The sequence below is a fragment of the Myotis davidii genome, unplaced genomic scaffold (genome assembly GCF_000327345.1).
Source record: "Myotis davidii unplaced genomic scaffold, ASM32734v1 scaffold330, whole genome shotgun sequence".
Taxonomy (NCBI): domain Eukaryota; kingdom Metazoa; phylum Chordata; class Mammalia; order Chiroptera; family Vespertilionidae; genus Myotis; species Myotis davidii.
The window spans coordinates 4303399-4330933 of record NW_006283770.1 but is presented as its reverse complement, the minus strand read 5'-3'; the positions used below and the strand labels follow the sequence as shown (position 1 = coordinate 4330933).

Here is a 27535-nt window from a genome sequence, read left to right as displayed (position 1 = left end):
GGAGGGGAGGGGAGGGGAGGGAATCAACTCCCTCAAATTTCCAATGGACATGATGCACTGTTTACTGCAGTGGATGTTATGAAGTTGTGTGAATTATGGATGCTGTTCATTCTTGTGATTCTAAGGCAGCAAGATACAAGTGAAAGATAGATTTGAGAAATCAGAATAGTTAAATTTGATTCCAACTCAGCCATTTCCAAGCTTGTGAACTTGGTTAAAATTCCCTTGGGTGTTCCTCACAAAATTATCCTGTGTGTCATAACATCATGTGTAAATGTGTTTGTGTAACAAAGCACCACAACTGACTCCCAGGTATAAAAATATGGCCTATGATCATTACATTATCTGGGTGGAGAGATCTAAAAATAAAGAAGCAAACAGAAACTTCTATATCACAAATATCCTAAAATTCAAGTTGGAGCCACAGTTTTCAGTTCTTCTGCAGCCCACTATTTCCATTTTTGTGTGTGTGTGTGTGTGTGTTGCTATTTCTCACAGGATTGACTGTAGGAGCTAAGCACCTTCCTAAACATGAAGCTTTATGCTTTCTTTTTCTTCTTTGATTTCTCAAGCAAAGAAATTTGCAAGGCTACTGAAGTCTTCATGTGCCCTCTCTGTGAAAAGAACTGCTCACTACAGAGACTCAACGAAAGCTGTATCTATGCCAAGGTGAGTGTGGACGCTCACATTTTCCTTCCTGAACTCCAGGTAGTAAAAAAGTCTTCCAATGAATGGCTTTATATCAAAGCTAAATGTTCCCAAGAGTTTAGACAATCTATATCATTGACAATGGAATAAGATGTCACTTACAGCAATTACAAAACGAGTATATTTTTATTTAAATATTATTGTCTTCCTTTGTTTTTATAATTGATTATTGTCATCATTGACACAAAGCTTCTCTTAGAATGATGTCTAGATTCTTCTTAGGAAAAGATTATTTTTATTACTAATGATTGCATTTGAATCTTCCATGAAGTCTCATGAAAAGAACTTCTAATTTTACAGGGGAAAAAATGAAATGACATGCCAAAAATTCTCAAATTGCTGCCTCTCAGAGTTAACTGAAGGTTTTTTTAAACTCCTTAAGTCCAAGTAACACCCAGAGCAAATAAATCAGAATGTTTGGGTTTGGAACCTGGGCATCAGCATATTTTAAAGCTTCACAGGTGATTCTACAATGCATACAAGTTTGAGAAACTGAATCTCAGTTACTTATGTAAAACAGTTTTATTAAATTATAATTAACATATAAAAGTGTACATATTTTAAGTGCATAAATGAAAACATTTGATCACATGTATGCACCTGTGAAATCATCACACTTGAAATACCCATCACTTCCAAAATTTCTTCAAGCATTCATAATCCCTGCCTCCCAACTCCACTCCCATACTCAGGCAACCAACTACTTTCTGTCATTATAGATAAGTTTGCATTTTCTAGACTTTTATGTAGATGTAGTCATACAGTGTGCATCTTTCCCTGCCTTCTTTTGCCCAGCACAATCATTTTGAGATTCATCCATATTGTAATATGTATCAGTAGATTATTCCTCTTTATTGATGAGTAGTATTGCGTTATATGTCCATACCAGAGTTTGTTTATCCATTAATCTATCAATGGACTTTGGAACTGTTTTAAGTTATTACCATTTTAAATAAAGCTGCTATGAACATTTGTCTATCTACAAATCTTGTTATAGGTAAGTATTCTTTCTCTTGGGTAATCTCCTTAGAAGTAAAATAGCTGGTTTATAGAATAGGTAGATATTTAACTTTCTAAAAACTGCCAAACTATTTTCCAACATGTTTATAACATTTTACATTGTTGCCAGCAGTGTATGAGAGTTCCAGTTTTCTATATAATCATAAACCCTTAGGATGGGCAGTCCTTTTAACTGTTCTAATAGATATCTAGTGATATTTCTTTGTAGTTTAGTTACTTGAAAAAAATCTGAAGATTTTTAAGAGCTGTGACATGGGCATACAGCAGTGCTCTATCTAGCACTATTCCCATAACAAAATCAAGATCTTCCTGTGGACTCTACTCAATTTCTAAAATATACTTAGTTTTGAATTATTTTAAATCTTCCACAAAGATGTCTTATTTTGGGAAGCATTTTATAAAATTCTTTTTGCAAAAACCAATTGTGTTAGAATTATTAAATGCATATACATGTCTTAGCCCATGCATTTTAAAGACATATGACAGATTTAGGGACACCAATGCATTCATATATAGGTTACTTATACTTTTACCTGAACAGATCTAATGAAACACACTGGCTTTATCTGAGCACTAAATATGAGAAACATCCACATATGGCAAAGTGATAAAGTGAAGAAACATTCCAAAGACTAGGGGGCTTTTGTCGTCATGCAGTATCTACATCCCTCCTTTCCCTGGTAGAAAAAAAGTATGGTTAAGGACAGGTATGACTCATAAAGAATTCACTTAGTAACTATTAAAGAAAGGTGGAAAATGGAGCTTGCAGAGGAGAATATTACCTTGTGGAACAATACAGAAATAAAATCCATCAGGATGAAATATTTGTCTTGTATTTGTTTCTCTGGCTAAAATAAAATGTAGCTACTTATTTCACACCTTAAAAACCAGAACTACACTTCCATCAGTGGATGCAAATAAACATTTTTTTTTAGGGTTGAACATTTATTTATAACATATAACCTATACAAAACATCTCTAGAGCAGTGGCTGTGGGTCTGAATGGACCCTTGAACCTGTCAGCATCTCCACCTTGCAGGTCCTGCCTGCTTCCCCAAGAGCCCAGAATTTGCTTGGGCAGCAGCACAGCAAATATTGTGGGTACAGGCTCAGTCACAGGGTTAGATGATCTTCTACCTGGAATGACTGAAAGTTGATCCAACCACTATCCTGTCCCTTCCCCTCCTGGGAAGTTTGCCTCCACTGCAGTTAAGGCCACCAGGATGAAAGTAGGGTCAGGGCGGGGGACCCACTGGAGACTTGCTAAGCATAATGTAGGGGTAATTGGCTTAGGAGAGTAGGTATTCTGAGAGGTCTGATTACAATAGAAGCTGATGATCTTGGTTCAGCACTTCCAAAATGAGGACTAGGTGACTGAAGCAACCATAGAGCTTCTCAGAGGAAGAGGACCATGCCCACTGACCCTCACCCTCCTTATCCTCCCATACAGAATATAAGCCTTATCCCAAGAGCCACACCAAAGAGCCCAGGGAACTCCACAGGCAGGGAAACCTTGACCATGCTTGGAGGGGAGTGAAGAAAGACTCCCTGGGCTCTAGCGTCTAATCTCAGAGCAAGAGACTGGAGACCTGACCCACCTGATCCTCACTTGTGGGTGTGTAAGCTAGTAGTCAGCCTCCTCTTTCATGGAGGTCACAGCCTGGGGAACTTCCCCTTGGCGGACCAGCTTTCAGGAAGCTTAGTTGGATGCTCTGGGCCTATTTGATATCTCATAGCATATCTTTCCAGCAGAGGAGGTGCCTCCGCTCTGACAGGGAAAAAGGTGGAACTTGGCTGACCTCACGCTCACTAACATGTACTAGGGACCTCAAACAACTAGATGGGGAGGGGCTGGGCCCACAGGATCCAGAACAAGGGTGGGGAGTAACTTGGGGCATAGCACCTAGGGTCCATAGGCGTTCCAACGTTCCCTGAGTTAAAGGTTCAGCTGATGTAGATACGGTGGAAGTCATGGGCACCAAAGGCCACATTGCACTTGGGGCACTTCCTCTGGCGGGCCTCATAGCGGCCCTGCACACACTCGAAGCAGAAAACGTGGAAGCACTTGGTAAGCACCGCATCCTTCTTGCGTGTGTTACAGCAGGGGCAGGTCAACCGCGCTTTGTACTCCTTGATCTCCTCCTGGAGGATTTCATCAGCATCTGCATAAACCTCCACCTTCCTCTGCTTCTCCAGCTTGCGCCGCAGCCGTGAGATGTCCTCCTGAGCCCTCTTGAGGTTGAAGCTCTCTTTCTCTCGAGCAGCACGGCTCTCTGCCAAGCAAGGCTGGCTCTCTCGCAGCCGTGTCTGCACATGCTCCAGCTGCACCTTCAGGTCTTCGGCCAGCTGGGCTGATTCCACAGCCTTCCTCTTACTGAGCTCCAGGGCCTGGTTGCATAGCATCAGCTCCTTTTCCACACCTCCAAGGCTGCCCTGCAAGGCCTGCTCTTTTTCCTCCAGCTTCTGCATGGTCAGCAGCTGGGCATCCACCTGAGACTTGAGGCAAAGAACCTGCTCGCCCAGCTCATCCCTCTCCTCTCGCAGCAGCTTGTGAATCTGGTTGGCCTTGATCCGCTCTGACATCAGCTTAAAGTTGGCATCATCCTTTTCCCGCAACTGCTGTAGCAGCCGCCTATTTTGCTCTTGCATGTCCTCAAAAGCCTGACCTGTCACATCCATCTCTGACAGCAGAGCCTCCTCCTCCTGCTTGGTGGCACCCAACTTGCGCTGCAGATGTTCTATCTGCTCCTCTGCCTGCTGAATGTGCCGCGTGGCATCCTCGTCCGCAATCTTCTTCCTTTCCCTCTGACCTCTCTCCTCCAATTCTCGGATGTGATTCCGTAGCTCACTGACCTCGGCCTTGATCTTATATTCAGCTGCCATAAGCTGCACCTTATCTCGTTGCTCCTTAGGCACTGTTTTGTACATGTCCAGCAGCAGCTTCATCTCTTTCTGGCTTTCCTGGGCCTTCTTGAGGTCTGCTCGAAGGCATTTGAGGAATTCGGACTCTTTCCTCTTGGGCTCCTCCACCTTGGCCTTCTCCCGATCAGCTCTTGAATATGCTGAGGCCATAGATTGGGGACCCAGACCAAACCCTTCCCACTCCTGAAGCTCCCATTGGGGCCTGGAGTCAGGTTCTCGGACCCAAGAGGAGGGGCCTGGAGCCCTGGGAGTTAAGGCCTGAGCATCTTCCTCAAAGGGGACCAGTTCCTCTATCTTTGCTAAGGAGGTAGTCATGGTGGCACCAGGCATTGAAACCATCCCCTTTCTGCTTTCATGGTCACCAATAGGGCCTGGCCCGCCCTCTTCTTGCCCTGGATCTGGGGCACTGAGACCAGAGTCCTCGGGGATAGAGTGCATAGAGCCACTGGCCTGGGCCTGGAACTTGCCAATCTCAGCCTGCACTTCCCGCAGCTTCCGTTTGTATCGCTGGGCATCCCCCTTTAGTTGGTGGTTGTGACTTTGAAGGCTGCTGATCAGATGGCGCATCTCACGGTTGATGGGCCCTGCCTGCTCGTTGGCGGCCAGGTTCTGTTCAAACTCGATGCGCAGCATCTCATACTCCTTGCGTACCTGGGCCAGTGTGTCCTCCATCTGGATAATCTCTGTACGCAGCTTCTTCTGCAGCCCCAACTCATTGCTCTCCATGTGCTCAATGTGCATCAGGTGTGAGTTCTTGGTGGCCAGCAGCAGTCCCCGGGCCTCCTCTAGCTGGGCCTTCACTTGCAGAGACTCATTGTAAAGCAGTGAGAACTGGGCCTGCAGCACTTGGTACTCCTCCGTCTCCTGTACCATCTCCTCAGGAATACTCCGCAGGGCCACCTTGAGGTGCTCCTTGGTCCGCACAGCCTCCTGAAGCTCTACCTGGAGCTTCTCCAGCTCTGCCAAATGGCTGTTGGCCAATAACTGGTTTTCCTCTAACTCCGCATTCAGCATCTCAAACTTCTGCAGGCTGAGTGTGATCTGGCCTCCCTGGAAACCTGAGGAGCTACCAGATACATAGTAGCCAGAGTTGAGCTGCTCCAAGGCCTCTGCCAGGTGCTTATTGAGCTTTTGCTCACGCTTGTGCAGCTTCTCAATGTCCCACTGCAGGTCCTCTACTGTGGTCTCCATCTCTAGCACTTTGGTCTCTGCTGATGTCACTTTATCCTGGAGCTCAGCGTACTCCAAGGAGATGCCGTGGTGCTTCTCCTGTAGCTCGGTGGCCAAGGCCTGAAGTCGCCGGTTCTCACAGCCCAGGTCCCGGGTGCGTGCCCGAGCTGCCTCGCTGCGGGGCTCACCTCCCCCTCGACTGCAGACGCGCCGACAGAGTCCCTCCACCTGGTGCTGTATCCGGGCTGAGGCCTCCACCACACGCGACACGGCGGCCTTGGAGAACTCCATCTGGCCCTGCAGCCCCACCTCCTCACTGCTGCTGGCTCCCTGTTTCACCGGGAAAGCCAACGCCGGCTCGCTGAGTGGGGGCCGTCGCTGCGTGGGCAGGGTCTCCCTCAGTTCTGACGTCCGCCCGCCCTGGGCCCCAGGTGGCTGTGTACCTGACGACAGCTCCCGCTGCTTCTCAAGGCGTCGGAGAAGGGCTTCCACAGTTACCTCCAGCTGGGCCCAGTAGCGGTTGACGATGAGGAGTGTGGCGTCATCGGTGGCCTGCCGCTTTTCCAGCTTCTCAATTCGTTCTCGGAGTTCATCTTCACAAGCCTGGCGCTGCTCCAGCCGCTCTGACAGCTTCTTATTCTTGAACCGCAAGACCTTCAGGTCCATCTCCTCCGTGAGAGAGATGTCCCCAAGACGAACGGGCCCTCTAAGGGCGGTTGCAGCCTCGAGGCTCAACTTGTCTGTGGGCCCCGAAACGCTCCGTTGGCGGTTGGTCAAATGGCAGCACTTCCGGTTATAGATGGCACTTCCGGCCACCCGAGGCACTTCCGGCACTTCCGTGACTTCCGGCACTTCCGTCACCCGGCAACAGGAGCAGCCCGGCGCCACCATCTTGGACTTCAGTGGCCGTCAGCGTCCTCAACATTCTCTTTAATATTAGTTTATATAAACACCTAGAAGTTACTTGATGGGCATTGCCAGATATAAGGGAACAGATTTTTATCAAAAAACAAGCCAACCCATGCGGGGTCATGATCGCTTAGCCACATTATCTAGGAACTTGTTAATTCCTCATGGAATCCACCCTCACTTGCGGCAAGTAATAGGAAAGTAAATCTGCCATGTTTATTTCTTGGGAAGCGTGTGTATCCGTGTAATTATTCCCTTAATAATTTCAAGGATGTGTTTCATGAAAAACCGGTCCCTTCATGTAAAAATGATATGTAAGTACATTGTTTTCTTTGGTGATTGTTTTCATTTTTAACATTTTAAAAGTATGGGACTTGAGGAACTTGGCAATTAAGTCAGTCTGTGATGTTTGCAGTCTCATTTAAAAGCACCTGACACCACACTGTCAATTTCCATTATGCAAGGATTTTAAGGTGAAATCATTAGATAGAAGGGTCCTGCATTGTTTTATCATGTAATTCTAAAAATGAGTCAACCTTTGAAGTGAGCTTTATTCATAATAGTTCTTAATTTGTGCATGTGTGTGTGTGTGTGTGTGTGTGTTTAACTTGTGCAACAAACATTTATTCAATACCTAGTATGAGCCTCGGATCAGATATGACAGTGAGGCTACCACAGAAATAGGGCAGAAGTTGTTTGTTCTTAAAAAAAAAAAAAATTATGGAAGCCTCAGTATACGACTCAGCATGAGAATCACCTAGAACATTTGTTAAAAACGCACGTTTAAGGGTCTCAAGGGTAAGCTTAGAAATATGCATGTTAACAAGCGATTCAGGTGATTCTGGTTCCTGGGAGCACATTTAAATAAGATATTGCTCTAAATAAGTCATGGGTTGGGCGAGGGGGAGGAACTAATGAGGTATCCATGTTTGATGTAGCTTGTGCCCAGGTCCAAGGGCTGTGGGTGCCCGTTCGGATTTTTCCCTGTCTCAGAATTAAGGACTGAGGAGGTTAGAGAAGCCCAAACTCCACCTACGTTCTGACTCCTTGCCCTCAGCCCCCTCTCCTGTAATAGCCTTCCTGGCCCACAGGGTTGAATCTGCCCAAGAAGACAGAGGGGCTCTAATGGGGTGCAAGTGACAGTTTCCAGAACTTTCTGTTATTCTTAACCCATCAAACAATTTTAGAGAGAAATCTAGCAATTACAGTAGAGGAGACATAGACTTTATGCTTCCAATCTATTGTGAAATTTATCTCCTTAAACAATGCCCACATTTATTGATTTCTTGCCACACTCAGCTCTCTAAGAGAAATAAGATGTTAAAGATAATGGAGAATTTGTGCTTAAACACAGCTTTCTTGAAGGCTTAGTTTGCTTCTGTCTTCATATATTATTTCCACTCACACCAGCAGTGTTGAATAAAATGTTTGTCCATAGGTCCCTCTATGCATAAAGGTAAGCTATTTTTCTAATAAAATAATTTATTGTAAATATACATTTGTAGATTGAACAAGCCTATTTTTTTTTGCTTTAGAAAAGTCTATTATGTTGCTTTGGGAATTTTCTTTTTATTTCATCCGGAGTTTTCTTTTATTGAGAAAGTATTCCTGTCCTATTAGGCATAAGGCCTCTTCCCCTTTATTCTGTTGCCAAACACCCATGATCTAACCTGGAGCCATCAACTCTAGATTTGATGCATCCTTTTCCCTCTTCCCCATTTTTATTCATCAGGTCTTATATCAGCATCCTAAATAAATCCCTTAGCACTTCCATCTTTAACTGCAGGCTTCTAATTGCTCTTTTTGTCTGTATTGTCTCCCATATCATAATACATCCTGCATGTAATAGCTTAGTGGCTCTAACACAGAAATTTTACACTTTTACTGTCCTTCTTAGGGCAAGTTCTGAAGTTTTTCCTAACTTCCATTCAACCGTTACCTCCCATTACATGTACGCACTCTCACATTCTATGAATATTACATGTATACCATACTATGTCTTATGGGTATACTAAAGGCCTGGTGCATGGATTTGTGCACGGGTGGGGTCCCTCGGCCTGGCCTGCACCCTCTCGCAATCTGGGACCCTTTGGGGATGTAGGAGGCCCAGTGCATGGATTCGGCCCAATCCCTGCAGACCAGGCCAAGGGACCTCACCAGTGCACAAATCATGCACTGGGCCTCTAGTATGCATATAAGATCTTTGATTAATCTCTTTCTTCCCTCCCCCACCCCCCTTTCCTCTGAGATTCATCAGTCTGTTCCATGTCTCCATGCCTGTGCATTGAGCATCTTCCCCCTGGTGGTCAGTGCACAGCATAGCTACTGGTCAGACGGTTGGACAGTCACTTAGGCTTTTACATATATAGATTTCTAAAAAAGTTACTGTTTAAATTTATTGAGTTAAAAAATATCTGAGATGTGTAAACAAACATCAAAAAAATGAAAAAGTTTTTTCAAGAAAATATTGTATAAACTATGACAAGTGATGGCTATGAACCTGGTTGTTGCTAAAAATGGGTTTTTTACTTGCCACTTCTCTGAAAGCCATTATTAGTGCTTTTAAGTGCCCTTTTGTAAAGTCTCTGTTCTAACACTCAAAGAGGCCATTCCCTGCAGTAGGTCTGTTGATAAGGGAGAGCAGACAGCTGTTGAGCTGTGTGGCAGCAGCAGGTATCTCTGTGGGATGCCTCTGGAAACAAAAAATCTGGATTCTCCCGCTGGGTGTAATTTTATGAGCTCTGTAGGAGAATTCCTTTATGGTCCTTTTCTCTCCTGTACATAATATGTACCCGATGATTGTTATGAAACCAATTTTTATAACATTTTTAGAAATTCTGAGCCTTAACAATCAAAGAAGTTTTACAGCTATTAGGACATCTTGCACCTACCCACAAACCATCAAAATTAGCACATCTTTTGTACACTGATATTTCCAGTATTGCTACATTGCAGGGAATAAGCACATCTTTTGTTGAGCAGCCTCTGAACTATAGACTGTGCAATAAAGATACCGTTTTACTCCCACTTCCCTTATAATACTAGTAATGTTATTTAGTCCCTAACTAGTCTCTCTCTCTCCCATGAGATTAGTGTCCCTATTTTCTCTATAGATGATATACTATGTATTTGACTACCAAACATGTATTGTCTTGACTGTATACATTTAATCTCTCTCACTAACTTATAAACATAGCAAGGGCAATATGCAAATGAAAGGAAGCAAAGGTAAATTAAATTTATACTTTATTAAAATCAAACAATTCTTGCAACCCTGAAAATTGTATTCAATAACATCACATAACTGTATATTATTCTCTATAAAACTTCAGGTAATGTCTGGTTCAAAAACACTTGGACTATATCCTACTGTCAGTGATTTATGAAACTTCTGAAAAACAACTTAATATGGAATTTATTACCTTCTATAGCCCCTACTGGGCCATGGCCCATTCTGAAAGCTATCAGAGAGGAGGGATGGCACTGTGATACCATGCCATTGAGAGTCTGCCTCACTAGTGGAATTATGCATTTTGCAACTTTCCCAATCCTGGAGGTTTTGCTAACAAAAAGTCCAACTAGGTATTCCTCAACTGAAAGGTTGACTTCTTACAGGTCACACTATAGCTTGACTCTCTGTGGCTCACAAATACTTCCTTGAGGTGCTAGAACAATTTCTAAGCAGAAATGAAGATGGAGTCCATAAGGAATAAAAGGGAAGTGGAAAGCAAAGGGAAAAATGCTGATCCTTTACCTCTTTCCAAGAGAAAAATTATATGAAATAGCTGTAGCAATCATGAAGTTATCTATGTCTTATATTTACAAACTATAGAATAATGTGATTCCAAGGGGGAGGATTTGCAATCACCTGCTTATTATAACCAACACTGTAATTAATAGTTTTGTTTCTTTTCCATTAAGGTGACATACTTGTTTGATAATGGAGGGACAGTCTTCTTTGCTATTTTTATGGCAATATGGGGTAAGTAATTCTCCATTACTTCCTAGCCCTCATTCTCTGAGGCTATTACTGTATTTTTTCATACTCGCATGTGCACGCACACACACACACCCCATGTATCAATTCAACAAAGTCTATTGCTTTGTTTGTCCTCTTCACATATTCACTGCTTCATTTGGAATGTATTTCTTGATCTGATTCTTTAATCCCTAAAGCCTTGGACCTACCTATACTAAAGAGTTTTTGTTTGTTTTGTGTGTGTTTTTCCCTGCCAGAAGCAGATAGTAATTAAAAACAAACTGAAACATAATCCAAATTAAACTTCTTGCAACTGATGCTCAGAAATTTTTTTATTTGTTTAACATTTCCATTTATCTATTTTTAATCTCATTCATTATCTATTTGGAGATGCAGAATCTATTCCATATACAATTGATCAGTAATGTCTAATACATAATAAATTATGTTCCTATCTAACATCTTAAAACTGTAAAAATTATGTACAGGTACAGGCTTTGGCTGACTTTTTTCAAAACATTTCTCATTGAGTTTTTAGGTTACCCAGTTAATTGAGGCATAAAGTAACTCAGACATCCTTTGAAGAAAAGCAATTACTTTCCTGGTTAGGGTCATCTTTCCTAACAGCCCTGTTGCATGCCAAGTCATTGTCAACTTGGCAGTTCAAGGGACTGACCATGTGCTAGTAAGTGCTAAGGCAGCAAAGTAAAATGTGCTTAAAAGACAGGTCTCTCACTTCCATTCTCTACATTTCTCAGAAACAGAGGTTCTGTGCCATCTGTCTTTCTAGCTTTATGTAAAAAAATAAAAAAAATTTACTTCCAGTGCTTCTTCAACAGAATGTCAACTGTGATGCATGGCATTAGAGCTACAGGGAGAGCAGTGAAGTGTCAATCCATTGACTTATTTTTGGCCAAAACAAAGTATAAATGTAGATTTTGTTCTCTATTTTCAGTGAAGAAGTTTTTAAATTAAATTATCAAGGAGGGCAATCAAGGTACAATCTTTTAGTTTTATGTGATCCCACAAACATTTCTTACTGAGAAGAAAATAGACTAAAATACAAATGAAGGTTACTCCATATAAGTTTCAGCATTGCCAGAAATGGCAAGAAAGGAGACCCCTTGGATGATTTGTCATCTCTATGTTTCTGCTACTAGGCTCAGGCTTTTACAGTTCTTCTTGGCACAAGCCACATGACAGTGATCTTGCTTCAGCTTTTGGAAGGTGGGTTGGTGAAAAGGCCAGGATGTAAGCAAACACTTGCCATCTGAAGCCCTTTTCCCCTTAGTTTTATATTGAGGTACGGAGTGCAGGTATGTCATCCATTGGAATACCATCACGTGCATTTTCTTGACCTGCTGGTATGGATGAATCATTCACAGTTGAGTTGTAATAACTAGCATTTCCAAAACTCACATCATAAGGTTCCGGTGCATTGTCTAATCGCAGAACTAAAAAAAGTAACCAAGAAAAGGTATTTTATAAAAGGTATTTCAGTCACAGTTTGAAAGATGCACATGTATTCAGGCATCTGCCAGACCTTAGGTACTGTTCTAGATGGGTAAGTGTACCTGACCTTTATATGGGCTTTTCAGATATTAGTTTTGAAATTTAAATGAGTAGATATTTTCAAGCCATATTTCTTTCTAAAACTAAGAGAACAATTTAACTTCCAGAATTTCCCTGCTGGTGGACCAAAACTAAAGGAACCAAGAGAGCAATCACAACAAAAGTGTAGTAATACTTTTTATCAGGGAGGATAGACTATGTCTCATTGTGTTGAATCTCGTGATTTCAGTCTTATCAGTTAGTTCAGAATTTTCACTTCTGGTGTGAAAAATACTTTTTTTTAAAAAAGTGAAGAGCATTAATTTGAAAATCAGTGCCATTATTCTAAGCCATGTCTCCATGTCTTTATGGTTGAGCCATTGAACACAGAGACAGGAGAAAACTACTTGTAAAAGCTTGTGTGTCCTGCTGATAGATCCAACTTATCATGTATTTGAGGGTTTATGACTGATAACAAAGGATTGTTTTCTTTTTTCAACAGTCAATTATTATTTCCTTAATGAGCTTGAATGTATTTTCAAAGAAAATAAGGAGGTACTTTTAAATACTGAAGCAGTAATTAACTACTAATTAGATTAGTAATCTAATTATTCAGTGAGGTATTTTCATATCCTATCAATTTCTTCAGCCATCTCTTCACAAACTAGTCTCCCAGAACCCTGAGGGGTTTGGGAGAGGGTCCCTAATCTGTCTTGAAGGAGTAAAGTAGGTGGTATGATTATTTTCTTATGCCTCAATCAAAATATATTGAATTATATCAATTTAATAGACTGAGCTTTTTTACAGATGATTACAGTGATTATAAATAAAGGAAAAATTCAGAGGTTTAAAAAAGAAGTTTGGAAACCCATGTTGTTCGAAATTATATCCTTTTATTTTGAAAAATGCTACTTTTTAAAATATGTATTGCTAGGAACCCATAGGCAGAATTCAGTCAAATTTTTAAGTGGTGGATTTGGTTCTGAAAAGGACCGTATGTCACTTAGGATTTGAGGTTCTCAAAAATAAATAAGACTTTATCAATGGGACTCACTAGGGTTATTTATTTTTTTATGGAAGCAAGAATCCCTCCTGTAAACCAGAAAACAGGGAAGAATCAAGCATTCGAAGTGACTTCATTTGTGTTCTATACATTGTGTTATTAAGGTTCTACTCAGTGCTTCATTCATAGCAGTTCCATTTTTTATTCATAGGTATTATGGTTCTTTTTCACCACATGAATTTACAGAATTAAGGTAAATTGTGATTTATGTAGCTTAATATGCAACTCATTAGAAATTCTGTTTTAGAGACTCATTAAGATAATTAATATGAGGTGACTATATCTGTAAAACTTTTGAAGAGCTCCTATTAGAATATGTCTTTGCTCAAATTACTGCTACTTAACTACAACACTAATGAAAATGGATGATTTTGCAATCACTAACAAAACTGCCCATTTTTTCTTAATTTCATACTATTCTCTCCCAATAGATTTATTTTAGGTTCTGGGATTATTAATTAAAATCAATTCTTATGCAATGAGCAACAGTTTCAACTATTTTAAATTTTTTTCTCACAGGTCTATTACTATTTGAGGAACAGAGAGTAGGACAGAATAAATCTTTGGTCTATTTCTATTGTATGAATCTCTGAACCCTGTCTAGACAATGTAATCACCATTAGCAATCCCCACTTAATGGAAGTTCTGAAGGTGAAGTTCTGAAAGTTGTTTTTACCTGGTTCGTTTCTATCATCATAAAGTCGCCGATGAGAAAATGAATTCACTTTTCGTTTTCCACACAACAAGTAGCCGACAAGACTAAGCAAGGAAGCACCCAGAATAGCACCTAAAATGGCCCCAAATACTACTCCTGTATTTCTATTCTCTAGAGAGAAAAAAAGAAAAACAATTTATAAACAAGAAATAGAAATAATTGTTCAAAGTACAGACATATATACATGTATAGCACAAAGAATATTTAACATTTTTAAAAATATTAGATAATGCTGATACACACACACACACACACACACACACACACACACACACATATATATATATGTATATAAAGTACTGAATATTTGGGATATATTGGCAAAATATATTTCCTAATAAAAACAAACCTTAAATATTAAATTATTTTGAATTACTTGTAAGTCCTAGTTTTATAATTATGCCTCATTACTCATCAACACTAATAGTACTGAAATGCCGTGAGTGTGCTCCATTAGGACATAATTTCTGTGTTAAATGCTATATTGTCTTTAATCAATTCTAAATCTCTGATGAACTTTAATGGTAAAATGAACTTTGATCTTGTTTCTATAATAATTTGAAAGTAAAAAGCTAATAGGAGTAAGTGAGGAATAGGAAATGAATCCACAAAACTCCAAGTGAAAAGGCATTATAAGGAAAAATCAGAATAATGATCAAAGCATTATATTGTCAGTGCATTACACATAGGGAACAGATGTGTAGGTCTGAGTTTAAGAGAACCCAAAATTTCACCCTATCATCCCCTTTACTAAGTACCTTATTTGAAAACTATCATAAATAAACTACTTACTGCTCCATGAACTCAAATTTAGTGTATTTTATTTTTAATGTTTTTTAAAATTTCTTGAGAAGCTTACTAATTAGCTAGGTAAAGGGTCTTAAAGAGTCTCTGGTTCTATATGAAACCTTATATATTTAAAAAATTAACCTCCACATTGGAAAGTTAACAAAATTATTACTAAAACAAAAATGAAGCAAAGTTACCTGGTAGGAATAAGTAATATGTTTTCAATATGTATTTTACGTTTAGAGAGACAAAAGAGATAGTATTTTTAAGCAATATATTTCTGATGGGATGTTAGAGTATGTATGAATGAAACTGATATGTTTAAGTTAAAACTAGCCCGACAGTGTGACTCAGTGGTTGAGTGTCAACCCATGAACCAGGAGGTCATGATTTGATTCCCCTTCAGAGTACACGCCCAGGTTTTGGGCCCAGTTCCCAATAGCGGGAATGCAGGAGGCAGTCAATCAATGATTCTCATTATTGCTATTTCTATCCCTTTCTCCCTTCCCCTCTCTGAAATTAATTTAAAAAAAACATTTAAAAAATTTTTAATTAAAGTTAAAATGAAAATATATGTACATACAATACATTGGTTTCAGAGCTATAGTAAAGCCTAGATTTCAGTATTTAAAACTTTTCCTGTTCACTGGCAACAACTTCAAATAGGAATATATATAATATATACTGTATATATATTAGTAGATATAGATATAGGTATATGGATGATTTGGTGTTAATATAATTAATATAATCTGTAAATAAGTTCTATTGGAAATTGGTGACTTCATAGGGGGGGACTAGTATATTTTTAAGTTTCAGGGAAGCAGAAACATTATTAGACCTGAAAAAATAAAATATAATGAATTTTCATTAAATATTAGCAATTTTTCACTTTATGTGTTAAATCTTGATGTAATAATCCCTAAGAATGAAACATAAAACTGTCCCCATATTACAATTTTCTTGTGGTGGTCATTAAGTACTAAACTAAAAATTGAGGATTTCCTTTTGTTGAATTTATTTACTTTTTTAAAAAATATCAGTGTTCTATTTTCCTGTGATTATGTGGTATCTGATAACTAATAAATCCATTTACTTCAATATTTGAGACCAACATTCATATGTTTTTAAAGTTCAGTTGTATAGTATTCTTAAAAGCATGTGAAAGTTCAAGTAGTCTCTCTAAAATTCAGTAAAAATTGTTACACAGTATCTCCAAGCTGTATCACTACTTCAGTCTTTTCAGCCTACCCTACGTCTCATTTTATCTCACTTAAGTATATGCTGACTTAAGTTCTAAAATCCCTTCACTATTTCCAGTGAATATCATGGTTACCCTTAAAGGGAGACCACCTGTGCTACTGTGATCTCCTCTTTTTCTTTAGTCACAGGGGTGGGGGACCTTTTCTCTGCCAAAGGCTATTTGGATATTTATAACATCATTCAAAAGCCATACAAAATTATTAACTTAAAAATTATCCTGCTAGCCCTGACCGTTTGGCTGAATGGATAGAGTGTCGGCCTGCGGACTCAGGGGTCCCAGGTTTGATTCCGATGGGGGGCATGTACCTTGGTTGCGGGCACATCCCCAGTGGGGAGTGTGCAGGGGGCAGCTGATCGATGTTTCTCTCTCATCGATGTTTCTGACTCTCTATCCCTCTCCCTTCCTCCCTGTAAAGAATCAATAAAATATATTTTTAAAAAATTAGCTTGCTATATTGGTCAAACATTTAATTACCTCCCCTTAATGCCTTGGACAGGGCCAGACCAAATTTCCCGGGCCTTACATGGCCTGCTGACTGGACATTCCCCACCCCTGCTGGTATGGCATATTCTATAGTTGTAATCTGTATGATTTACATGGAGATTCTTTCACACCAAAAGAAAGTTAAATTTGTTTATATTTACCTTCTTGGGGATCTGATGTATTTGGAAAGATTTTTGAATTATTGGTGAATTTTAAGGTGGGCTGTAGAGTCATTTCCTGATAGGGGGTAAACCCCACAAAGCTATCATTAGTAATGTTAAGCCATCCATCTGGTTCCGTTGTCATGGGGTTCGTGGTGGTTAACGCCGAGGGAAGTGCGCTAACTGTAATGGAACTGTTGTCAGTTTTCATGGTATCATTGGCCAGGGACTCCACTGAGGATACAGCAGATGTAGCATTGGGAGGTGATGAAACGGACAGAGAATTTTCATCTCCTGCAGTTGAGTTCTGAGGCAGTTTAGAAACAAAGCTGTGGATCAAGGAAGTGCTTCCAGAAAATACAGGTGTGGGTGTGGGACTCCTGGGGGAGTCTGTGGTCAAATTATCCACAAAATCTGTTGTTTCATCACTTTTATTTGATGGATCCCAAAGAGAGGAATTTCTTGCGTTGGGATTGGAAGTTTCTCTATTTTCTTTACCTAAGTTGAAATCTGCTCCAGTTTTCAAAGGAACGTATTCTTTTGCCATGTGTTTTAAGCTTTCTGCAATGTTTTGTGTTGTGTTTAGTTCCAGACTTTCTTTTCCATGGCTTACAAATAACAGTAAACTAAACAAGGTTGAAAGCAATAGAGTTTGGGCTGAGGTCAACATTGTAGCCTTCTTTGGTATAGGGGATCTGAAAGAAAATAACAACCATTTGAACCATTAAATGAAAATCTACACTTTTAAGTGGTGAAAAATCTAGATACATAACGCTGAGATGATAATATCATACTCTCACTTCCAAAAGTTTGTTTTCTTTGAATTGTGTACTAAAATTAGAATGACTGAGTTCTATATTCTATATAACATTTTTTTTCCCTCTAAAGCAGTGGTTCTCAACCTTCCTAATGCCACGACTCTTTAATACAGTTCAGTTCCTCATGTTGTGGTGACCCCCAATTTCATTGTTACAAATTGAACATAGTTAAAGCATAGTGATTAATCACAAAAACAATATGTAATTATATATGTGTCTTCCAATGGTCTTAGGCGACCCCTGTCAAAGGGTTGTTTAGCCCCCAAAGGGGTCGCGACCCACAGGTTGAGAACCGCTGCTCTAAGGAAATGCCATGCAGAAACTTTGTCAGGCCAGACACCACTATTCCATTATTTCAAGGATTATTTAGCTTGGGCCAAGTTAAAAATACACACACACACACACACACACACACACACATACACACACACACACATACACACACTATATATGAACTGCTAAGTAAAATTTTTAAAACATAAATATAGTGTATGTAGAGCGGGCTGGTTTTTTCAACCTATTTAGGAAAACATGTTCTTTTTAAAGATGTAATTTGGAATATTATGAAAATGATGTTACTGAATATACACTAAATGTACCACTTTAAAGTGAGTCAGTCAGAGACCCCACTTGAAAAGATTTTATTATACCTAATTTAAGTTATTTGAATTTGAAATTAACATTTGTTTTTCAAAATACTTTTTATGATGCTCTCCATTCTATTAATTTCAGATTAGGAAAATCAGAAAGACTTGGATTTTAGGATAACCTTTAATTATATTTCTTTATTGTGTCAATGAAGGATATATTTGGGAGTTTGTGTGGTAAATTACTTAGCTAGATAGTGGTAAAGTTGGGATTTGAAACCATAGTCCTGAACTCCAACCCAGGCACACAATTTTGCTTATAAGTGTAGAAGTACAACAAATTTATAGATAGCAGGATAGGGGGAGAGGTTTTTGAAATTAGATTTATATTAAAATTCAGGCATCTGTCATGAATAATCTATGAAAAACAATTATCATAACAAGCAATTGCTTTATCATCATCATCATTATCATAATTACACTGACTTCACATTGTTTTTCTAAATTGAATGATTTGAGTAAATCATTTGAAATAATTAGAGCAATATATAATCCCATTTTTTAAACACTGGAAAAAGAGGGCCTTCTACCTTAAGTACCTCTCAAACACACTAAAAACTATCTGGACTAAAGTAAGCAGTTAATAGACATTAACTTTATTTCTTATTATCTATACTAATAAAAGGGTAATATGCTAATTAGACCAGATAGACCAGACGTCTTCCAGATGTCCTTCCGGACATCTTTCTGGAGAAAGCCAAGGAGGGGTGGGGGGGTGGTGGATCAGGCAGACAGGCAGAGCAGTTAGAGGCGATCAGGCCAGCAGGGAAGAGCCGTTAGGGGCAATCAGGCTGGCAGGGGAGCAGCTAGGGGCATCAGGCAGGTAGGCAGAGGTGGTCAGAGGCAATAAGGTAGGCAGGCAGAGGGGTTAAGGGTGATCAGGCAGGCAGAGTGGTTAGGGGCAATCTGGCAGGCAGAAAAGTGAGCAGTTAGGAGCCAGCGGTCCTGATTGCAAGAGGGATGTCCAACTGCTGGCGGTCAGACATCCCTCATGGGGTCCTGGATTGGAGAGGGGGCAGGCTGGGCTGAGAGACCCCCCCCCCCTCGCCATGCACAAATTTCATTCACCGGGCCTCTTGTCTGTATATATAAAATCCTAAGCAACCATTAGGACTTGAACAACCAGTCAGCCAGTCGTTATGATGCACACTGACCACCAGGGGCAAGACACTCAACACAGGAGCCCTAGTGGTCAGTGTGCTTCCACAGGGGCAGCATCACTCAACCAGATGCTGGGCTCATGGCTGGCCAGCACAGCTGCAGTGGCAGGAGCCTCTCCCAACTCCGCATCAGTGCTACCAAGCAGCGGTGGCAGGTGCAGTGGGCTGGGATGAGTGCAAGCAGTGCAGCACCAGCTTGGGCTCCTCCCTGTCCAACTGCCACTTGGTGCCCTGCTATATCCCCGAGGGGTCCCAGATTGCGAGAGGGTGCAAGCCAGGTTGAGGGACACCCCCCTCCTCCCGAGCACAAATCCATGCACCAGGCCTCTAGTTAAAATATAATATTCTCTAAATGTCTTGCACTGGACAAAGTTTATAATCTCTCACTTGATTATCACAATGATCCCCTCAGACAAAAAGAATAGGTTGGATTAATTATTCCCATTTTGCAGATGAAGAAACTGAGGTTCATAGCGGCTAGTAATGGAAGCTAGTAAATGGAAGAGGCAACACTGAAAGACAAGTCTACTGACTCCAAAGTAATTAGCTGCTAAAATGTAAAGTGTTTTTCATTGAAATAATTATTACTTTATTTATTTATTTTCAAATATATTTTTATTTCAGAGAGGAAGTCAAAGAGAGATAGAAACATCAATGATGAAAGAATCATTGATCAGCTGCCTCCTGCATGTCCCACATTGGGGATCTAGCCCACAACCTGGGCATATGCGCTGAAAGGGAATTGAACTGTGACCTGCTGGTTCAGCCATGCCAGCCAGGTGAAACAGTTATTCTTTTTTAAAAAATTAGGCTATTTCTCCTTTTTAAAAAGTCTGAAAACTGATTTTATATTCTTTGAATTAAACCTCAGAGCTTATTTTTCACTAAAACTCTCCTAAATGACTGAGATGAGTAAAAGGAGGAGGTGCTACTGCTATTATTTTGGTCCACTATTACCAGCTATTCTTTTAAAAGCTCTCCCAGAAATGTTTTACAACTATTTTCAACCTTTATGATTTTTCAGTAGGATCTGAAGAGCTCCTGTGTACACCTCTGGTTATCTTTTGGTTTTGTCATCCTTGCGTAACAATTTCTTGTATAATGGTACAACTTAAATATATCTATAATACATCCTGCTATACTTTTCTCTTCAAAAGCTTTTAGCAAGCAGTCCATATGTGGATTCCTGAGGTTTTAGGATATAATATCTCTCATGCCCTATACTAATCACTTCAGGAAAACCTCCTTATAAAGCAAAGCTTACATATAAAGCAGACATATAAAAGTGTTACTTAAACATCCATCACTAACAGAGTGGTTAATAAATTGTGTAGATTCATGTGTGAAAATTAACAAACTAGAGCTGCATAGAGAAATAAGGGTGATTACCAGAAATATTAATACAGAGCTAAAATGCCAGTTGTACTGGTGACTCTCTGTATATAAAGTTCAAAAACAGATAACAAACTGGAATGTTAGAAGTCAGGAAAGTGGTCACTGTGGAGAGGAAATATTGGGTGGACATGGAAAGGGCTTCTCTGTGCTTGGGATGCTCTGTTTCTTGACCTGATAGGGGTTACATGGGTGCCTGTATTTGTGATAATTTTGTTTATTTACATTTCATTTATTTCTTTGTCATTACCAAGAAAATGGATTTAGGTCCTAAAAATAACTGGAAAACATATTGCTATTAAGCATTTATTATATCACATGTTTTACATTTTTTATCCTTTAATTCTTACTAAAACACAATGAGAAAGGGATTATTAATCCTATTTAACAGATGGTTAAATAGGGCATAAAATGTAAATAATATGTCCAAGGACACACAACTAGGGACACACTAAAGAAATAGGGTTAGGCCCGGCCGGCATGGCTCAGTGGTTGAGCATTGACCTATGAACCAGGAGGTCATGGTTTAATTCCCAGTCAGGGCACATACCTGGGTTGTGGGTTCAATCCATAGTGTGGGGCGTGTAGGAGGTAGCCGGTCAATAGTCCTCTCTCATTATTTTTTTAAAATATATTTTTATTGATTTCAGAGGGGAAGGGAAAGGGAGAAATAGATAGAAACATCAATTATGAGAGAGAATCGTTGATTGGCTGCTTCCTGAATGCTCCCTATTGGGGATTGAGCCTGCAATCCAGGCATGTGCCCTTGACTGGAATCGGACCCGGGACTCTTCAGTCCTCAGGCCGACCCTCCATCCACTGAGTCAATCCAGCTATGGCGGACCTCTCATTACTGATGTTTCTATATCTCCCTCTCCCCTCTTCTCTGAAATCAATAAAATATTTTTTTTAAAAAAAGAAATAAGGTTAGGATTCAAATCTTGGCATTAAAGCTAGTAATCAACTATGTCAGAAATGTTACAAAGAAATACAGAATTTGGTACTTAGCTGCTTGATAGAACTCTTCCCATCAACATTGTCTTAGCACAGCTTTTACAAATTTTATTTTAATCAGAGCAAGTATAATCCCATTTTTAAATACTGGAAAAATGGGGCCTTCTATGTTAAGTACCTCTCAAACATACTATATACACTTTTATCCTAATTTAAGAAAATTTTAACAATTGTCTCTATGTGCTGTAGATGGGCACCTATAGTGTGTAGTTTACAGATTAGCAGTAACAAAACAAGTGATTTTCCCCAGACCTATGTAAGCTCACCAACATTTCATTAAACTGATTCCTCACCTAGCACATTTAAAATGCGATTCCATTTAGTTTAAAAATACTCACATGGACCTTTTCAAAAACACCCTTCTCCTGTGAACTCTGTCAGGTTTGTGGCAAACATTATAGTCTTTTTTTTTTATTATTCTACTACCGGTGATCTGATTAGTTTATGAATTGTAATTATTATTATTATTATTATTTAGTTTGATTTAGGTTTTCTGTACCCAAGCTTTTGGTTATTTTATCTTCCTAATGAAGTGGTCACGAGCGGGGAAAAGCATCTCTTAGCTGTTCCTCTAACTTTCTCATAACGTTACACGAGGAACATGGCATTGAGTTTTCTTGTTCCTTTCCTATAATGAGAATCCATATATCAGGAGTCAACAAAGTGAGCTTTGTTGTTCCTGTTTCCCTTTGCCTGTAACATTGAGCAACCAAGAGGATCTCTCTACCCTTCACCCAGTTTTTGATTGCAATGTGAAAACCTAAGGAATGAATACCCCAAATGGGCTAAGCATTCTGTTACTGTCTATAACTTATCTCCAGGGAAAAGAAAGGGCAGAGAGGGATAAGACAGAATGCTGTAAATACTATTTGAAGTTTATTTCTAAATTAATACCAGTGTGGGTAAGGCTTTTGTGAATATTGATTTATTCATGTTGTCCAAGCATGGTAATGGGGGACAACTTTGCTTCTGCTCCTTGGCTTCTAAGAGAACCACTTTATACCTCTTCCTCAGATCCCTTCGTCTTAAAGGGATAGAAGCAGCCAGGAATTGAATCTTAGCCCTGGACTTTTGCTGGAGTAAAGACTAAGCAATTTATATGTTTGTTCAATCTACTCTGAATTGAATAAGAGTGTTATAAGCAGCAAAAGCTAATGGAGGTGGTAGAGGAGCGTCAGAAGGCAATGAAATAAAAGTGTACTCTTTCTTTTTTCACTTTCCTCTCAACTTGTCACCATCTCTAGAATTCAAATACTTAGGCAGCAGTTCTCAATCTGTGGGTCGCGACCCCTTTGGCAGTCGAATGACCCTTTCACAGGGATTGCCTAAGACCAACCTGCGTATCAGATATTTACATTATGATTCATAACAGTAGCGACATTACAGTTATGAAGTAGCAACGAAAATAATATTATGGTTGGGTCACAACATGAGGAACTGTATTTAAAGAGCCAGAAGGTTGAGAACCCCTGACCTAGAGGATGTTGCGTTACTTGTTATGTAAAATTAAGTTATGCTGGATGATGGATGGCATGCTTGTATGTGCTCAAGTTCATCTGTCAAGCAGGTGCAGTACAGAGGGAAACAGAAGATGGGATGAAAGAAAAGTGAAGTTGTCATCGGAGAGAAATTCAGGACAACCAACCAGACAGCATCATTCACTCTCCTGTTCTTTGCCCCTTTTTGCCCCTAGGTGGAAATTCCCAAGAGGAATTTTGAGGATGTAACATAGGAACAAAGCTGAGATCATTACACACACACACACAAACACACACACACACACACAATTCTAAGATTAGTTCTATCAATCATAAAGGGAACAGAGAAAGAGAATGTCCATCCACTTTGTGATAGCTTAAACACAGATTCTAATCCTTTCTATATATATTGAAATGTTTGTCTTATTTCTAGTATTGAATAACTTGTAAAATATACTTTCAGACAGTGTGAGTTTCACTGTTTTTTAAATAATTCCTTTACAGGAGAGAAAGTACACTATTTTCTCCCTTTCCTTGGTTGCTGGCACTAAAAAGTGGTTTCACATTACTACTTTGCATGGAGGGCTGGGTGATGAGAGAAAGAGAGAGAGAGAGAAAGCAACTATGGCCATTAAGGGAGGCAAATCCGCACTCTCTGTACATAATTTTCTTCTCCTTAAATGCATAAAATCACTATTCTGCCAGTGTCCCTGTTCTGAGTCATACCCATCTTATACCAAGCTTTGAAAGTAAGGGAGTATCCTGCTCTGTGTCAAGGAATCAACCCGGGCAAGGGAAGAGAAATGCTAGTCATTCTAAACTCAATCAAATCCAGAAACTTTAAATAAAAGCATTAGTTGAGGTACGCTGAGAGGATAATATAAAAACATGTTTCTGTAGTGAAGTAACTTAAAGAGTATTTACTGTGCCACTTCTCTCTCAGTTGCTGTTGATCACATCTAGTTAGAGCGTTCAGGCTACAAAGTAAGACAGATGGGTTTTGTTTGTCTTTGTCATGGGAAACTCAGTCTGACATGTAGCCAGTGTCCCAGGCAAACCTTGAGCGTCACTATGAGCGGCTTTTCCAATCTTGGGCAGTATTTTACTTTCTTTATATGAAAGAGCCACAATAAATGAGGACATAAGAAATGATGCCTCTATATATGCCTCTTTTATGAAAGGTGAGAAGACTTAACTAACATAAAGTAGGACTGTACCTGAGAACTGTAGGCCCTTCACTTTTATTTCTTTTAAAAGGAAAAGGGGGGGGGAATAAAACCCTGACTTTCCTAGAAAGAAAAAAAAAAACACATACAAACAAGTTTCAGAAGTTTGTGAACATCGTCTAATTTAAATCACGGTATGATGCATAAATCCAGAAAAAAAAAATAGACTGTCATACTCCCTGCTAACTTGGGTGTTCTCAGTCATAAACTTCAATACTGAAATAATTAGGTAAAAGAGTGTCATGCGTAGAAAGAAAGAATGACATGTCTCCAAAAGAAATATTCTGGACCCAGATTCCCAAGCATGGGCTTTGCACCTTTCTGTTAAGTTTCACTCTCTAGGGCAACAGCCTCTATGGATCAAATAGAAGGTGGGTGAACGGTAAACCAACATCTCACATAGGAACCTTACATAGCTACAACTGAAACTAATTTTAAGAAACTGTATTTACATCTTTCTTCCATGGGATGCCTTCTGTAGCAACTGACTTAGCCTTTCGATCTCCAATGAGTGGTGGACATGTGTACCCACCATGCTAAGTAAAAGTATATACACAATATTTTGCCAGTCTTTAAAGAAAATCTTTGGGAATGTAATTCATTATGTTAGAAAATTCTTGTTGTTGTTGTTTCAACTATCATATTCCAATACCTTAGCAACAACCTTGAAGCCCAAATGCATAATTTAAATCTAAATATTCAATTTCTATTCCTGCTACAATTTGCACTTCAAATGTTTTAAAACTTTTACTAAGATAGGACCTGAAGACTCTCCTAGTCAGGTATGTTTTAAGTAATGTTTTTATTTTAGCTCTTCAGTTGGTTTCGTCATCTAGCAAATTTGGCAGTAATTCTTAAAGTTAACTCGCTCGACAGTGCAAATGCTCATTTTCAAGGTAATTACTTAATGAAATCGCTACCTGTCTCTATAAAGGTCTTTGTAGCTACTTCCCAGACTGTTCTGACAAAAGTTGAGCTCATTTTTATTCTCTGGAAAATCAATGAAAAAGAGAGAGGCAGACAGACAGACACAAGGTTGGGGGAGGGAGGGATTCTGTGTAACCCAGCACCCAGCACAAACTTACCTTCAAGTCTAGGAGGTATTTACAAACAGGAACTGAAATATCACAGCTTTCCTGGCTGAAATGAGGCTGCCATGCATTAGAGAAAGCAGATGGGTTAAATGTGGCGCCCTCTCACTAAGCAGGAGGGTGCCAGAGAAACAAAATTAGGCGGAGCTGGCTGTATCTTGCTTGTGTAATGCAGCACCCCAGAACCTGACTGACCTGCTTCTCAGCTGTCAGCATGAAGATACCACCTCCATTCAGGCCTTAAAAAAATAAGTCCAACCCTCTAGCTTTCATAGGCTGGTTGTTTTGATTTCAGGGCAGGCTAGTTGTCTTAAGCGGTGGCAAAACAAGGGGCATTTATCTCTAGCCCTAAGTAAAAAAAAAAAGGACAAAGACTTTGGTAACGTCCCTGGTGTATCAGGAATTTCTGACCTGTGATGGGTTCCCACTTTGCAGGTGAGGAAACCAAAAGGAGTCACGCCCTGCACCTGTTGCTGTGTGCTGGCCGCATGTCATTCTCTTGACTCAGAAACAAATCTTCCTTTCCCATAGTAGGATGTTTTCTTAGTGAACTTATAACCTGAGTGGAGAAAATGTAGTGGGCTCAGTAGCGAGGAGCCTGGTCTGCAGTGCACTGAGATCCGTTTTAGAGAGTTACACTTAACACAAAGTGAACTGATGTGTATTGGGATCCTTTTGAAAGCTGTAAGCTTTAAGTTAGAAATAATCACCAGGACCAAGATGGGTTTGTTGCTGACTTTTAGAAGTCTGGAGAGGACCTGGGCCAGTCTCAAAATGGCCACATGATCCTGAGTAATCCTGGGAGCTTTCTCGGTTAAGTGGTTCCCATCCTGTATTCTCTCTGCTTTTACTCTCAATTCAGAAGCTGGAGAGTTTCAGAAGTGCCCAGGTAACGCTTGATTAAATATGAGAGTTGAATAACAACCTGGCACACTTCCTTCACTTCCTTTCAAGGCTTGTGAAAGGGAGAAGAGTGAAACTGCGCTTTCTGGGATATTCTGCACATCAATATTTGGGGACTGGCGCCAAGGTCTGTTCAACTCAGTATGCCTGAGGTTCATGCTTAGTTTCTGTTGTGCAAGGAGATTGGTTTCCAGTTGCTGAGTGAGAAAATGAAACTTTAGCTAAGGTCCAGGAGCTTCAAGTTGAATGCAAAGAATCTGCCCAGTTAATTGACCCCAGGAAAGAACAAGGTAATTCTATAGTTTTCAATTTTCTCAAGCCCAAAGGCCTTTTAGAGCTGATTATAAATTAAACCAACCCCTAAAAAAATGTTCACTCAAAGGATATTTAAGCTGTAACTGCACTGGTATGAAGAAAAGCAAGTTAAATTTAATCAAACACTGGTTACTAAGCAATGGCTTAATAGAATTCAATTGGTTCTTTTCAGATCAGTCAGTTACTGGGGAAAAATTCAACTGAAAACATATTTTATATCCATACTTAGAGAACTAAACATGAGTTGCCAGGATTGGGTGTGTCACAACCTTAGGAGTTTTCCTAGGTACATATATGAATAGCATTACCATTTTCTGACTTGACCATTAATTATGGCCTATACTAAACATAGAAATTACAAGGCAATTTTACTAAAATTATCTGCTTTCACTGCCCTATGGCCTCAGAATCCTTTTCATCATTGTCCTCCTGACAATCATAACCAAATGATTAGAACTTATCCTAGAAATAGACCTCATTTACTCTCCTGTCATGAGCATACTGGAAGAAAGCTAAAAATAAAAATGCAAACTATGGGTAAATTTAATGCCTTAGTTATTACTTTGCTCATTTAGTTGTGATCAGAAACCTTTTAAAATCACCTGAGTTGAAGTTAAAAAGTATCTTCTTAGCAAGCAAACAAGTCTCACTTCGATACATTTCCAGGTGTATACCATGTTCTAGGAAAACTATTCCCATGTTGGGTCTTGTTTCGCCGGATTAACTCAAGCACCTGAGATGACACATAGTGTAATGC

At 39.7% G+C, this 27535-nt stretch overlaps 2 protein-coding genes and 1 pseudogene across 4 annotated transcripts in view; 1 reads left to right on the top strand and 2 right to left on the bottom strand.

Moving 5' to 3' along the window:
- ANO3 (anoctamin 3) overlaps positions 1-27535 on the top strand; it is a 131896-nt gene that overhangs the window by 57972 nt on the left and 46389 nt on the right. For all 3 annotated transcript variants that reach the window (XM_006753961.2, XM_006753959.2, XM_006753960.2), the window contains 2 exons: positions 573-669; positions 10651-10711. In XM_006753961.2, the coding sequence (XP_006754024.2) occupies positions 573-669; positions 10651-10711 (158 nt within the window). The remainder of the gene's footprint in view (positions 1-572; positions 670-10650; positions 10712-27535) is intronic.
- LOC102764482 lies at positions 3536-6711 on the bottom strand (annotated as a pseudogene).
- MUC15 (mucin 15, cell surface associated) lies at positions 9959-25793 on the bottom strand. Its single transcript, XM_006753958.2, has 4 exons — positions 25555-25793; positions 16735-17429; positions 13999-14148; positions 9959-12162 (listed from the first exon to the last, which is right to left on the bottom strand). Exons 2-4 carry the CDS (start codon positions 17402-17404, stop codon positions 12002-12004), a joined length of 981 nt encoding a protein of 326 aa, XP_006754021.1. The 5' UTR covers positions 17405-17429; positions 25555-25793; the 3' UTR covers positions 9959-12001.

Excerpts from the sequence above, each read along its gene's own strand:
- MUC15 (XM_006753958.2), bottom strand. The coding sequence starts at position 17,404 with ATGTTGACCTCAGCCCAAACTCTATTGCTTTCAACCTTGTTTAGTTTA. Across the intron at positions 14,149-16,734 it reads TACATCAGATCCCCAAGAAG|AGAATAGAAATACAGGAGTA; the intron begins GTAAATATAAAC and ends TTTTCTCTCTAG. Across the intron at positions 12,163-13,998 it reads TGATGATAGAAACGAACCAG|TTCTGCGATTAGACAATGCA; the intron begins GTAAAAACAACT and ends TACTTTTTTTAG.